The following is a 16,538-nucleotide window of genomic DNA, read 5'->3' as shown; positions in this document are numbered from 1 at the left end:
AACAGTATGGGTCCAAAGACTGAATCCCGCGGGACACCACCGGTGACGCCTCACCACTCCGAGACCTCACTCCTGCGTATTAGTAGCTTTAGGCATAATATATACTAACTCTAACTACCAATCCAACATTCTTTTTGTAACTCATTGTGTATGTATGTACTTCGACCTGAATAAACATTATTATTATTGTTTTTATTATTACTGGAGTGGTTTCGGGAGGAGTGGCGTTGGTTTAGCGGGCGGGGCGCGCATGTGCAGGTGGCGCCAGGCTGCGACTTGGGCTCAGTCTCCAGCATCTCCTGCAGGCTCCTACGCTCTCCTGCCCAGGGTCTCTCTCACCCTCTCTTTCCCTGCCTTGTCTCTCTCTTCCCGTCACCACCAGCGTCTGGTCCAGCAGGTAGGTGTATGTGGACGTGTTTGTCTATGCCGTCTTTAAACGGCTGGGAATATGGAGGGTTTATTTACCGGTGGGATTGTTTATGGTTGGCGAAGGGGGTTTTCTCCCTTGCGTATGGGATGGGTGTTAAGTTTTGTGGGAGAGGGAGGGATAGAGGGCAATATACGTGGGCTGGATGACCCCAGGTCATCCACTGCACACGTGGGTAGGCTGCCAGGTATATACATATGTATTTAAGAGAGTGGGGGCCGCTTTTATTTCAGGGTCTTCGGAGAGAAAGTCGTATACATAATTGGCAGATTCTTGTTTTTTGCTTTTCCCTTTTAATTTGCAGTTATACAGCGACACCTCGTTGATAGACTTCATACACACTAATTTCTTATTTATGATTACTAAAACACACATAATCAGTAATTTCAAAGCGTAATATGACAGAGTATTGGGAAGACGGGACACCATGAGCTAGGATAAAGTTTGGATTTCGTAATCAGAAAATAGCTAAATTTGATAAATAGAAAAATATAGTTGGTAGGTTAGGTTTAGTTAGTCTATATGTGTAATTACTTAGTTGTGATTGTGGGGGTTAAGCTCTGGCTCTTTCGGCCCGCCTCTCAACTGTCAAATCAATTTTATTTTTTTTTTGTATTTTTTTTTCTTACACACCCAGGAAGCAGCCCATAGAAGCTGTCTTACCTCCCAGGTACCTATTTACTACTTGGTGAACAGGGACATCAGGGTGAAATAAACTGCCCATTTGTGTCCGCCATCACCGGCATCGATCCTAGGACCCTAGGATTATGAATCCCGAGTGCTGTCCGCTCAGCCACCAGGCCCCTCGATGTGTGTGTATGCAAGGCTTTTATTAAGGTCCTCCCACCAGAGTCAAACTACTGACTGGCCATAATGTGGCCCCACAACTGAGACCCTTTCACTGTCAACATATGAATCAAGGAAGCTGCAGAAGGCCTATTGGCCCATACATGACACCTATTTATATCCACCTAAACGCTTTCATATATACCGTATGTTTAACCCACACTTGAAACAATCGAGGGATCCTATGTCTATTGTGTTACATAGTATTGTAATTGGTTCCACAAAACAACCCTGTTATTGAATGTAGCCTCAATCCATATAGCAGTTTCATTGCTAAATGAATGCAATGCATTCATATTTATTCATATTCAGTAACAACCTGCAGCATCAACCCATATACATGTAGTAGTTGACCAGACCACACACTAGAAGGTGAAGGGACGACGACGTTTCGGTCTGTCCTGGACCATTCTCAAGTCGATTGTGATGACTTGAGACTTGAGAATGGTTCAGGACAGACCAAAACATCATCTCTTCACCTTCTAGTGCGTTGTCTGGTCAACATATTTCAGACACGTTATTGTGACTCATCGCCTACATGTAGTACGGTAGTTTAATTGTATTTCTGGTACTGGGGCAGCTCTTCTCTTCAGTAACTCTCAGCTCATCCCAGCATCGAATCCAGCTTTTAAACGTAGGATAAAAAGTCACGCTTGTGTATTTGAGATTTATGTAGAGAAATTACACCGTCTTTCAGCACTCTCCTGAGTGCTTTGTCAAGGTCTATGTGGTTAGAACGAGACTTGCACCTCAGCGTTGCATCCCAACCACATACAGTACTCAGACCTTGACAAAGAACTTTGGAGAGTGCGAAAAGACATGGTGTAATTTCTTTACATAAATCTTAAAAACCCACACTAGTGTATTTCTATCCTGTCATGTCATGTCTTGTGAGTAGACATTACCATTACCCATCTTGAGGTTATCTCAAGATAATTTCAGGGCTCAGTGTCCCTGCGACCCAATCCTCGATCTGGCTTCATTTTTTGGCCCCCCCCCCCCCCCAGGAAGCAGCCTGTAGCAGCTGTCTAACTCCCAGGTAACTATTTACTGCTAGGTAACAGGGGCATCAGGGTGAAAGAAACATTTTGCCCATTTGTCTCCGCCTTCACCGGGGATCGAGCCCGGAACCTCAGGACTACAAATCCGAAGTGCTGTCCACCCAGCTGTCAGGCGCTGACAGCTGAGTGGAGCTGTCCTAACCTAAGCTTTACAATTTTCTGTCACTTTAGAATCTGCTGACCTAAGCTTTACAATTTTCTTAAATTTTTTCATAACAGCTTTTCATATTTTTCTGATCTTTCTACCCAACCACTTGGACTTGTTGATCGAGTAATGGGCATGCTTCTTGCAGGGTCAAGGTTCTATTCTTGATGGTCCAAGTGGTTGGGCACCTTGCCTTTACCCAGTCCACATATCCCAGTTCCTTGTCCTCTTATCCCTTCCAAGTGCTACATCCTCATACTGGTAATTACCTTACCTTTTGGGCTTTCTGAACGGCTTAGACTATATGTTGTTTGGTTGTGTGAAGGTTACATTATCTTAAGATTGTTCCAGATCAAGTTGCCCCTTTTCTAATTTATTACTTGACCAACATAAGTTTTAAATAACCCAACTTTTATCTGGCATAATTTCAATCTTGATACATTGTTGAAAGAGCTAAGAACCAGTAGAGCTGGCTATCTCATAGGCAATACCAAGGCTTTCTACCCCTATCGAGGCCACTAGGGAGACCCTTGAGCTTGATACTGTACTTTGAATATGGAAACTATTGTCACAGAGATGACTTATTGACATGCATTTTGAATTGTATCGGATCCATGTAACACGAGCAAAGTGATTTTGATCCAGGCGCTAAATTTTGTTGATATTAATTGTATGCAAATTTCTAAAACTTTAAGGTATACAGTAATTAGTTTATATTGGTTATAAATCAGTCTGTCTTCACATCAATTTAATTTTATGCTATATAGGTATGCTTTGCCAGTGTCAATCTCTCGGCTGTAATTGTAAGCTTATTCCTAAAGATTTTTGGGCTTGAATTTTAAACTGGAGTAGGTATCAAGCCGGTGTACTGTATTGTCTTGGTATTTAAGGTTTTGATGGGCAGGTGATTCCATGGGTTTATTACAATTTGGGCAAAAATACATCTGCTGTTTTCTGTCCTACATTGTGGCTTGTTGAGTTGAAGCTGTTGCCCTTTGTGTGCATTATGTTTGACCTATAAAAAGAGTTGTTTGGATTAATGTCTTAAAATTTAAGTATTTTAAAGACCTTGATAAGATCACCAGATCACCCTTGTTATGTTTGGGTTGTTAATTCTGAGACTAAACTGTTCCTGATATAAAAGTTGACTTAGTTCTGGGATGATTTTTTGTTGCTGTGTTGAACTTTCCCCAAAGAAGATGTGTCTTTCTGAAGGTGAAGTTTCCATGCTTGAAGACAGTAGTCCAGATGGCATGCACAAAAGACTAGTACAGCTGAATAACCCACCTTTGCTTAAAGTCAAAAATTCTTTTAATTATTCCTCAGGATAGGTTATTGTAACTAACTCCTACTTGTTTAGCGACTTAAATGATTTGTGGATCATAACTCTTGGGTCCTTTTTTTCACCAGGCGGCTGCATGGTTGTTATTGAGATGATAGTTATGATGTGCTTTATGCCTTACATTCAAGGTCTTGCATTTGTTAATATTGATAAGTATCTTCCAGTTTTCTGTTCATTTAAGGGGTTCATTTAGATTGTTTTGCAAAGCATTGGTAGCTTTTTCATTTCTCACTTTACCATTTCTCACTTTACCATTGATCTTGTGTTGTCTGTGGATTTACTGATGTGGTTTGTAATACTGTGTTCTCATCTGTTATTGATGTATATAACATAAGGGTTGGCCCCCAAGATGAAACCTTGCAGTTCTCCACTTACAACATTTATCAAAGTTTTATGCAAGTTCATGTACACTCTCTACTGGAAGTCCTTTGTCTGAATAGCTGGTTACCATTTTCAAGAACTGTAAAGAGGTCAGTTGTACAGGATTTATTTTCAATAAAACCATTTGTTTATTTTACAATATTGTGCACTTTGAGAAAGTAAAGGCTTCCCTCCCATAAGATTCTCTCGATGAGCTTGCAGATATTAAGTTAGGGCCAATAAGTTGATAATTTTTTTTTTTAGATTAGTATATTATGCTAATGGGCTTAGCACAGCTACAGCACTAGGGCAGTGCCAATCCAGGCATAGCTGGAGTGTCTTAGCGAACCAACCTGGTGAACTGTAGGCACGAGCTGCACCAGTTACGTATGTGTGTGTGTGGCCTGTAGGAAGCGGAAGGTCAGACACAGGGCATCATAATCCTTGATGTGTTATAGTTTCCCTTTGTTTGGGACAGAAAGTCTCAGGCTTATTGAAGTTCCTATAGGCAAATTACTGTATTCGGAATGCAACCCTCAACACTTGACTTTCAATCCCACTTATCAGACGTCCATTCAGTATCCTCATCAGAGGTTGTTCAGTATCCTCCCAGCAAGTACAGTATAAGAAATATTTCTGGAACAAAATTGGAAGTCTTCAAGAAAAAGCTGGATAGTTTTCTGCAAGAAGAAGCTCTCTGAAGTCGTGCCTGGCCCTGGGCCGGGGTTGCAGTGTAGAACTCTCAGAAGCCCAACCAGGTACGATCCAGGTACAGGTGCACATGATTGTAATTTTCCTATCTTCCACCGAGACAATTTTCATAGTTATTTTGGTATTGTCAACAAGAATTTCACAAAACTGTGGGTTGTATTCTTGTCCCTCTGGGACTGAGCTTCACATATGCTTCACACCATAATTGGGCAAAATTAATTTTTTTCTGCTACTCGTCACTTGTTATTCTCTTTATCTAAGTTTTCACTTGAGGGTTGGTACCATTCCTTTAACCACTTGGGATGTATCTTGTTGAGGTGTGAAAATTTGGATGGAGCTAAATTACATTGTCTAAATCTTCAATTCCATGACTGCAATATGAAGGCCACGACTACAAATCATAACCATTCCCCCAACACCGTGACCATCACCAAAATGCCCCCACCACTCCCCCAATGCCCCACAACCATCTCCAATGCCCCCACCTCACCCCCTATGCCCTGACCCAACCCCCAATGCCACCATATCGACCCTAACACCACCATTTCAAACCCCCCCCCCCCCCCCCCTTCAGCACCACCACAACCCCACCACAACCCCACCACACCTGATATTCCCCATAATCATGGCCTATCTTGTGCTCATTACCCAAAAAATGTTATATCCTTAGACGTGATGGTCTGGTGATATCCTCTTAATTGGCTAGGATCAAAACATATCTCCCAGTAGATAATTTAATTATTCAATATTCACACTTATTACATTAGGGATTTTATTAGAATTATCTTTATCATAAACAATTAATACATTTTTTAAATAAAACATTTTGAATATGGATATACTGTTCTGTAAATGTATTTGATTCATTAAAAGATCAATGAATTAACTAATGAACTAATTAATTAATGAATTAGCTTGCATAGAGCACAGTAATGTAGCAATTAGCCTTGAGTCTGACCAGTGAAAACCATGAAGCAAGCTGACAACATTCCCAGCACCTCTTGTTGGTATGGACCGGAGGGTATGGGTTAGGAACCCGAGTTGCCATATTATCATTATAAATGTGTAAATTATTATTTATTTACTGTACAGGGTAGTTCATATTTATTATGCATTCTTGTGGGTATTAGCTGGCATTTTTTTTTTACAAAATATTCTATAATTGTGAGTATTCAACAAATGTCATTTAACATTTTCCTATAACTGGATGCTTATGAAATGAAGGTCAGCTACCTGCCTCCTCCTCCTCGTGTCCTGGGGGGACGAGAACCTGTCTGGCATGTCATGCTCTGCTGGCCAGGGAAGTCTCCAAGCCACAGCCTCTTGGCTCTGGTTCTTTACTTATCCTTGTTTAATTAAGAACGGCTTTCTCGAGTTGGCTCTTGGTGCATAAAATCTAACTTGCACACTGCAAGAGTTATGCGATCAGATGAGGATTGATGATCATAAATCTGAAACATTTAATAAATTTACTGCATATATTTTTTTGGGGGGGGAAATGTGGGCCATAGAAACTAATATATAATAATTATTCTTCATTAATTGTATTGAAAGTTATACAATATACCTTTATATGCATTCTGACAATAGTGTATTGTAGACATATCTAAACAAGTTCTTAACTTCCTGATGGCACTTAAAAGACAAATTTTGAAGGGTGTTTTTATAATTAAATTATACATTATCCAATTGCTCAATAATAATAATAATTTATTGTGCCGGGGGACAGGAAGCCAGTGTGTATTTATACACATTAGGTTTTTATCGAGGTCCTCCCCCCTTCCACTACAGGGTAGAATTGAAGTTCATAATGATCTAAAATAATTACTAGTAGTGTAATACAGTAACTGTTGAAGTGTAATGCAAGATTTGGAATTGGGTTAAAGGATGAACAAAAATCAGTATCCAGCTAATTCTTTGGATCAAATGCTTGTTAAGCCTGGCCTCGGGCCGGGCTTGGGGGAGTAGAAGAACTCGCAGAACCCCATCAAGCAGGTATGTAGAGTACATCTTCTCACAACATTGGTAATTTGTGCTTGGTAGACCGCGATCTCGGTTCATCCCACATTATTCTTACAGACCTAATAGCATGTAGCTGTAGTATGGTGGGTAATTTTCCTTTGAATATTTAAATTCTTGTATATTTTTTCCTATGTTTTCTGGTGTTTAGGATATGAATGTAAAGCAGGTGAATTTACTACTCAGTAATGCTGAAATTCTGAAATAGAATTCCATTTACTTTCCCTTCCATTGAATTCCATTGAATTTGTTTTATGAATAAATGAAGTTGGGTAGCTTACTTTTTTATATTTTTAATTATATCAAACCATTTTCCTTTTTTTTCAGTAAATAAATATTCAATATGAAGTACATTCTGGTGACTGGAGGAGTGATATCTGGCATTGGAAAGGGTGTAATTGCTTCCAGCATTGGCACTATCCTAAAGCACTGTGGCCTGAGGGTGACGTCTATTAAAATTGACCCATATATTAACATTGATGCTGGTACCTTCTCTCCATACGAGCATGGTAAGTATTGATACAGAAATGGTAGCACTACAGTACTTGTGTTTGACAGCTATAATACAATACTCCTTGTGATTAATCTTTGACATTTGCCTTGTACAAGCTTTGAAACATTCAGTTCAGCATTATATTTTAAGAATTGGCTGGAAAAAAAAGTCTGTGAAAGTATGTGAATTTAATCATTTAAGGTTGATGTTGATAAAAGCACTCGGGATTGTACGCATGCTGGTATCAAAGTAAAAAAACTGAATGTCTTATTCAGGCATTCCTTACTATTGAATACAATGTACAATACAGTACAGTATATGAAAAATAAAATTTGATGCTGGCTTCCAGCATAATGCTGACCACTGCCCAAGCCAAAGTAAGGTAGATATTGTGTGTGATTTTTTTGTATTTTCATACTTTAAAATGTAGATAAACCATTTTATATTTTTGCTTAGAGTGAAGGTGGCAATTATGATGGCAGCTGCACACTAAGGATCAATTTTTTTTTATCAGTCCATGCTCATGGTGGATTACAAAAATTGCTATACTGTATATACATAATTACAAAATTTGATATGAATTGTAGTAGTATTCTATAAAATGACTCTGAAATAAGTCGTGTGTGTACTCACCTAGTTGTACTCACCTAGTTGTGTTTGCGGGGGTTGAGCTCTGGCTCTTTGGTCCCGCCTCTCAACCGTCAATCAACAGGTGTACAGATTCCTGAGCCTATCGGGCTCTGTCATATCTACACTTGAAACTGTGTATGGAGTGAGCCTCCACCACATCACCCCCTAATGCATTCCATTTGTCAACCACTCTGACACTAAAAAAGTTCTTTCTAATATCTCTGTGGCTCATTTGGGCACTCAGTTTCCACCTGTGTCCCCTTGTGCGTGTTCCCCTTGTGTTAAATAGACTGTCTTTATCTACCCTATCAATCCCCTTCAGAATCTTGAATGTGGTGATCATGTCCCCCCTAACTCTTCTGTCTTCCAGTGAAGTGAGGTTTAATTCCCGTAGTCTCTCCTCGTAGCTCATACCTCTCAGCTCGGGTACTAGTCTGGTGGCAAACCTTTGAACCTTTTCCAGTTTAGTCTTATCCTTGACTAGATATGGACTCCATGCTGGGGCTGCATACTCCAGGATTGGCCTGACATATGTGGTATACAAAGTTCTGAATGATTCTTTACACAAGTTTCTGAATGCCGTTCGTATGTTGGCCAGCCTGGCATATGCCGCTGATGTTATCCGCTTGATATGTGCTGCAGGAGACAGGTCTGGCGTGATATCAACCCCCAAGTCTTTTTCCTTCTCTGACTCCTGAAGAATTTCCTCTCCCAGATGATACCTTGTATCTGGCCTCCTGCTCCCTACACCTATCTTCATTACATTACATTTGGTTGGGTTAAACTCTAACAACCATTTGTTCGACCATTCCTTCAGCTTGTCTAGGTCTTCTTGAAGCCTCAAACAGTCCTCTTCTGTTTTAATCCTTCTCATAATTTTAGCATCGTCCGCAAACATTGAGAGAAATGAATCGATACCCTCCGGGAGATCATTTACATATATCAGAAACAAGATAGGACCGAGTACAGAGCCCTGTGGGACTCCACTGGTGACTTCACGCCAATCGGAGGTCTCACCCCTCACTGTAACTCTCTGCTTCCTATTGCTTAGATACTCCCTTATCCACTGGAGCACCTTACCAGCTACACCTGCCTGTCTCTCCAGCTTATGTACCAGCCTCTTATGCGGTACTGTGTCAAAGGCTTTCCGACAATCCAAGAAAATGCAGTCCGCCCAGCCCTCTCTTTCTTGCTTAATCTGTGTCACCTGATCGTAGAATTCTATCAAACCTGTAAGGCAAGATTTACCCTCCCTGAATCCATGTTGGCGATTTGTCACGAAGTCCCTTCTCTCCAGGTGTGTGTGTGTGTAAATAAATATGTATGCAGTATCCACAGAGCTATTATCAATGACGTTTTAATTATTTTTACGATATTCAATGAGTATAGTTTATATTTTTGTATGCACTGGTGCAGGTGCTCTCAGATATTTTTGTAGGTGCTGATGTCCAGAAACTAGCAACTTTACCTTGTATGTAAATAAAAGTTGTGGCACGAGTGAAAAAATTTAGAGCAGTAGATAGGGACAGTCTGAGGCCCATGTGAGGCCCTGGGAAGATAGAATAAGAAATTATATACAGATGTGGAGTGCAAAAGTCTGATGATGAAATGTTAAAGGAGACTTTGGAGTAGAGGAAGGTCGGGATGATGGCAGCTTTGGTGAGTGACGAGCACAGTCCGCACGTCTTCTACACTATTGAGGTGACGTTGAATTGTGTGAATGGAGGCACATTATTACTACACCATTGTGGCTGTGGAGTACTTTGCACCTACAGGAATTGTTTTTTAAACTGCTAAGACACTTCTGTAGTAAAGATACTTTCAAGTACAGTTCAGTGTGAGTGTTTCACTTTTTTGTTAAATATTCACTGAAATACTTTGAAGTACAGTCACACACAGAGATCACACTAACGTGATGCATCAAATGAACAAATCCACAAGGGCCGTGACGAGGATTCGAACCTGCGTCCGGGAGCATCCCAGACACTGCCTTAATCGACTGAGCTACGACAGGGTAAAAGGGTTGAAACCGAAGTTCTACTGAACTTACTGGATCCCGTAGCCTCTCCGAGGCACAAACCAGGGTTTTACACAACCCCCCCTGCACCCGAGCTATGTCAATAGGCCGTTCTCCCTCTTCGCCCTTACATCATCACACACAGAGATCAGGACGCAGGTTCGAATCCTCGTCACGGCCCTTGTGGATTTGTTCATTTGAAGTACAGTATGTTGGTGTGAAGTTTGTGCCTAAGAGATTTTATAACTACAGTAGTTGTATGATTGTGTACATGCTTTATATTCATGTTCAACTTAATTTGCCTATTTTATATTTTGTTATTTATTTTAGGTGAAGTTTTTGTACTTGATGATGGAGGAGAAGTGGACCTTGATCTTGGCAATTACGAAAGATTTCTAGATGTCACATTACACCGGGATAACAACATTACTACTGGCAAGATTTATCAATCTGTTATCAACAAGGAGCGACGTGGAGATTATCTAGGGAAGACTGTGCAGGTGTGTAGCTGAATTTGTTAACAATAACAGTGGCTCTATAGGTTGATTGGATTACTGGACTCGAACCTCTTTCTTTTTTTTTTTCATCTACTATCCGCCAAACACACAGAGACTACGACGTTGGTACAACGTTTGAACAAGTTTTAACACCACCTAACCCGTTATAACAACCAATATAGCAAGTTGTAACGTTATAATACGTCATAAACTGGCTAAGCCAAGATGTAACAACTTTATTACAAGTTGTAACAAGCGGAAAATAGACAGTTTCGGTTTGTGTTTCCACGGTAGACAATCTTAAGGTTAAGTTATGTCAACCTGGAATAGTTTTCAAGATAGTGTTAGTGTGATTGAACCATGTGTATTATTACAGGTGACAAGTGGGATATTTGCAGGCTTGGAGAATAAGGAAGGAGCCAGATGACTGGGCAAAAATGGTGTCCTGTCACAAGGGTATGGGTTATAAAGACAAATAGAAATTATAGGAGAATTAGTCTATTGAGCATCATTTCAAAGGTGCATAAAAATTACAATTGAGACAGTGAAGAGATTTACAGTGTCATGGACTGGAGAATGTTGGGCATTTTGATGAATTCAGGCACAAGCATAAAATGCTACAAGCTTCTGGTATCTACAGCATTCAAGTGAATAATGGATTAACGTTTTCATTCCCTAAATAGCACCATGGATTTACTTATTTGTTATGAGCAAAGAGGTTTCTGGAAAATGTAGCGGATGGGCAAAAGGTGACCATGGCTGTAAAGATGATAGAAGCAATCGTAACTATGATTATGAGTGGCTGGTTTTGGGAGCTCATATTTTACTCTAGCATGACTCGGGGACAGTTAACTGGGATGGCTGTTACTGGTGGTGGCTTGAAGGCCCACATAGTCATCAAAGTCTGGCTGATCTGACACTTGCTGCACGAACAACTTATTCCAGCTTGAGACTTAAACCTTTGGTCCTTCAGATATTCCTCATAATTGGTTAGTCATTGGCCTCTGATTAGAACACCTTTTTGGTATTTCTGATTGTGCTTATGGCAGTTCTATTCTTTCTGCCATTTTTCACTTGAATAGGTTATTTTAGTTTGTAGGGACTTCAGCTGCTTTCTAGATAAGTGGTGTAACATTCCTTAGAGTATTGTCCTTCAGGGAATTGCAGATCAATACTTCCCTGTAAATGGGAGTTGATTAATCCCTGGAGTGTACACTCAATTTATAACAAATCCCTGGTGCTCAAGAGCAAAATCAGTTCTAACTATTAATAGTTAAAATGTACTTCCTGATCATGGGGATTTTTGTTTTTGTTTTTTGTTTTGTAGCTTTGGCCGTGGTGGAGGGATGAATTGTGATGATGTCTCCGATTCATAAGTGTTTGTGCAACAAACTCCCAGTGGAGGTTATCCAGGGGCAGTTGTTCGGTGGGAGTTGGTGAATATACAGTATTTAAACTGATTTATTTCAGTGTCAGATTTCTTTTTTCACTGGTATTTTACATTTGTTGTGCACTACCTTGTCATTTCAGAAATTTCTTTAATACAGTGTATAACTGCAGAACATCAATACAGTACACACAAATATATTAGTCACTAATGTACACAATATATTCTTTGATCACTAAAATATATATATTTTTGATACATGTTATATCAAACTATACATGTTTATACACCATTATGAATCACTAAGCAGTTCTGTTTGGTGTGATAATCTCATAACAAATGATGCAAGCACAACATTGCTCCACACACTCGGCACCTGACGAAGCAAAGTGCTGCCCGATGTACTATGCACACCACTAACACTAGCCAAAACACTTATCAGAGTCCTGGTTCACTAAATCCTGAATATGAATAATTGTAAACATGTTTTCATTTTCCAAAGGAACACGAGGTCCTATTGCATGATGCACCAAACTGTGGCTTTGTGCCTAGCACTGGGAAAATTGTCACCTGCATCAGGTTCACTTACATCTGAAATTGTACATAGACTGTATCAGGATCTTCTATGTCACTTTAAATTATTGCATTTTCCTTATTTATTTCATCATTAAGTGATGCTTTGGGCACAAGCTGCATGGTGCTGCTGTGAGCTGCTATTGCACGTTTGCCGTGTTAGTACCGAGGCCCTCACACCATGACAGGGCCAGATGAAGTCATGGGCTTTAGGGAGGCCCCTGTAACCCAGGGGCCTCCACCAGTAGAATACTGTAGTTGTAATTTACATATCATAGGTTTTTGGCAAGTTATAACTCTTGCTCATTGCATGATGTTTAATGGTGATAAGTTCCAGGTACTGAGGTATGGTGGAAACGAGGAAAACATGTAATTGTTTAAACCCTGTGTTTAAAGGAAACACAGGGTACAGGACATAATCAAACCTACTTATAGAAGGAAAGCAACATGTAAAGAACTGGGGAATTATGATGCCTGATGACCTGACATGTAGTGAACACAACTGAGCAAATATAGCAGCATACAGGAAAATGATAGGATGGATTATGAGAACCTTCAAATCTAGAGACCCCACAGCAATGCTAAAATTATTTCAATCACTGGTGCTGTCCTGTCTTGAGTATTGCTCAGTACTCGCTTCCCCTTTCAGAGCAGGAGAGATCTCTGAAATAGAGGGAATACAGAGAACATATATGGCATGCATAGAAACGATAAAACATCTAAATTATTGGGACCCTCTCAAAGCTCTCAAAATGTACTCTCTGGAAAGATGAGAAAGGTATCAAATAATATATACAGTACATGGAAGATACTGGCAGGCCAGGTACCAAATTTGCACAGTAGAATAACAACATACTGGAGCAAAAGATATGGAGAAAATGCAAAATAGAACTACCGTAGTGAGTAGAAGTGCCATAGGCACAACCAGAGAATGCTGAACATCAGGGGTCCACGGCTGTTCAACACTCTCAAAGCAAGCATTAGAAATATTGCAAGAATGAAGGTGGTTATCAATAAAGAGTTGATAAATTTCTACTAGATTCAAGAGGCACTTGGACAGATTCTTGCAAAAAGTGTTGGACCAACCAGGCTTTAGTGGATATGTGGGGCTGCGGGCCGCTCCAAGTTTGGTCTGGGTTGAGCTGGTATGGGCCATTTGTTTTGTGGGGCCACACAGTTGGGTGAGGGGTAGCTGGATAGCAGTAGTTTACTAAAGAAACAATAACATTGTTAACTTTCATAACATTGAATTGGGTTGTACCTGGATGGGGTTCTGGAAGTTCTTCTACTCCTCAAGCCCGGCCCAGGGCACTTTGTTCACACGTAACCCAGCCCGAGGCATTGACGACATCTCCATTGGTGAATTTTCCCCAAACATAAGAGAGATCCAAAGTAGTTTTATTCAAATGCAGAAAATGCAGAATAGAACCAGTGAAGAGCAGGGGTGCCATAGGCACAATCAGAGAACACTGTATAAACATCAGAGGTCCACGGTTGTTTAACACCCTCCCAGCGAGCATAAGGAATATTGCCGGAACAACCGTGGAAATCAAAAGGAAACTAGATTGTTTCCTCCAAGGAGTGCCGAACCAACCGGGCTGTGGAGGGTATGTGGGCCTGCGGGCCGCTCCAAGCAACAGCCTAGTGGACCAAACTCTCACAAGTCAAGCTTGGCCTCGGGCTGGGCTTGGGGAGTAGAAGAACTCTCAGAACCCCATAAAGCAGGTATCAACCATTCATGCCTATATAAGAAGCAAAACAAAGGACTTGGTAGGACCCTTTGTTGATATATATTTTTGTGACTTTAAATTTATCAAATTCATCTGTAGCCTTAGTTTTCCTTGTATAGTATTTGTTTAAATTTGTTTAAAACAAAGTGCATTTTCAGGTTGTGCCCCACATCACTGATGCAATCCAGGAATGGGTGGAGGCGGTGGCCCAGCGACCTGTTGATGGTGATTTGGCAGACCCACAAGTATGCATTATTGAGTTAGGTGGTACCATTGGTGACATTGAAGGGATGCCCTTCGTAGAAGCCTTTAGGCAGTTCCAGTTCAGAGTAAAGGTATGTAGTCTTCTAAAAGAATGCATTTTAACAGAAATAGTTTCACTGCTATAGCATGATTTGATAAAATTAGTCTTGTGAAGTGATAGGATCGTTCTGTTCATGACTGCAGGAGTGTGGTAGTGATTGTTTATCTATTATATTCTGTACTGTGTTGTTTGATATTATGATTAAATGAATAATAAACAAAACTCAAAACTATCCCAGACAGAAAGCCATGCCACTGCTTCTTTATTCTGCTACTAGATGGCAGCGCTATTCAAGGAGACACTTGGCCTTTTGTTCGTGCCGGGTGCTTTTGCCATCTGGCTGGTGTCTCCTGTGACTATTTTTATTTTACTAAGCAACTGGGTTTTCTATTTTATGGTTCAGTGATAAGTTTCCTGTTCTATTATGTTTTTTGAATGTACAATATTAACCAGTCAACTGGCTCAACTCATTGTTTTTAGCTCCTTGGCTGTAGTTCCGGGGTTATCTTCCATCGTGTTGTTCAGTGAATGTTGTCTGCGAACATTTGTCTTTCATTTGCAGACAGTTCCTCCCTTGGATGGACTCCTAGAGCCTTTCCATAACACAGATGGTGCCTTGCGACTTGGTTGCCAGGCTAGACCTGTAGAAGGGTGTGAGATTGAGAAAATCCAAAGGAGCCATGATGAGGATTGGAGTGTATGTGCTAGGTGTTCCCAGGTGCATGCTCTAGTCGACTGTGCCACGACATGGTCAAAAGAATTGCAACCTGGGATACTACTGCACCCTCGAGGATTCCCGAGGCTTCCACTGAAGACGAACCAGGGTTTCGCACAATTCTTCCCCATGCACTCTGGCTCTGTTGTCCAGTAATTCTACCTCTGATGCCCCTCTTTCAATACACAGAGAAATCACATTATCCCCAGTACCCAAGTCATACCCTAGGTAGCAATTCTTTTTTGACCATGTCATGGTATAGTCGACTAGTGTGTGCATCTGGGAACACCCAGTGCATAGGTTCGAATCCTCATCACGGCTCCTGTGGATTTTCTCATTGATGTATTACGATAATGTAATTTCTCTGGTGTGAGATTGTTAGAAGTACGCAAATCCGCATATCCTCTGCTTTGCTGAACACTTGTTCGTAGAACTGTGCGAGTAAATCTCGCCTCAAAAGTGTGCGTGCAACCAGAGACGGCAAAATGTGGTTTGTCGAATAAAGGTTTTACTTTACCAGTGCTGTGTTTTTTAATCATCCATTCCTAAATTAGTTTTAAAAATGTATTTGAATAATCTTGCCTTTCTAAAAAGCTTCATAATATTTCAATTTTTTCAGAGAGAAAATATATGTGTTGTCCACGTGTCTCTAGTACCGCAGCCCAAATCCACAGGCGAGCATAAAACTAAACCCACCCAAGCCAGTGTGCGGGAACTACGAGGCTTGGGACTATCGCCAGACTTCATTGTGTGTCGGTCAGAAAAGCCCATTGACCAGGCTGTAAAACGCAAGATTTCAAATTTCTGCCATGTTTCACCAGAACAGGTTGGTCATGTAACATATTTGTCATGTTACGATTTTTATCATATTTTCTGATAGTGGATGTAAAATTTTATATTTCCATGTTCCATTTTATTCAGGAAAAAATAAATACAAATTTCCAACCAACCCGTAATTTTCCCCACCAACTACTGTTTTTAGAGCCGAGGCTTCACTGTCGTTTCCGTGAGCTGTGTGGGGTTCAGAAACATTCTGCCTGTAAAGCTTAAATTTATTCTTTACCCATCATGACCAGTAAAATGCTACCATCATATACAGACTATAAATGGTAGGAAAAAATGATGGCTTGTTTTGTCTTGTTGGCAGTGTCAACTGGGAACCAGTCATGTCCTGTTCAGATGGTGATGAAACTTAAACCATTGCTCCCCCTTTGGTAACTAAGGTTATAAGAAACAAATATGCTCACAAGTCTTCGAGCACAATACAGAATATACAGAAGC

At 40.5% G+C, this 16,538-nt stretch overlaps 1 protein-coding gene across 1 annotated transcript in view; it reads left to right on the top strand.

The window, feature by feature from the left end:
- The first annotated feature begins 229 nt into the window (after positions 1 to 229).
- Ctps (CTP synthase) overlaps positions 230 to 16,538 on the top strand; it is a 33,921-nt gene continuing 17,612 nt past the window's right edge. The window contains exons 1-5 of the mRNA XM_045756667.2: positions 230 to 397; positions 7,239 to 7,420; positions 10,382 to 10,551; positions 14,397 to 14,573; positions 15,877 to 16,083. Of these exons, the coding sequence (XP_045612623.1) occupies positions 7,255 to 7,420; positions 10,382 to 10,551; positions 14,397 to 14,573; positions 15,877 to 16,083 (720 nt within the window). The 5' untranslated portion in view covers positions 230 to 397; positions 7,239 to 7,254. The remainder of the gene's footprint in view (positions 398 to 7,238; positions 7,421 to 10,381; positions 10,552 to 14,396; positions 14,574 to 15,876; positions 16,084 to 16,538) is intronic.

Source organism: Procambarus clarkii, chromosome 53 (genome assembly GCF_040958095.1).
Source record: "Procambarus clarkii isolate CNS0578487 chromosome 53, FALCON_Pclarkii_2.0, whole genome shotgun sequence".
Taxonomy (NCBI): domain Eukaryota; kingdom Metazoa; phylum Arthropoda; class Malacostraca; order Decapoda; family Cambaridae; genus Procambarus; species Procambarus clarkii.
This window is presented reverse-complemented; position numbering and strand designations above follow the sequence as displayed.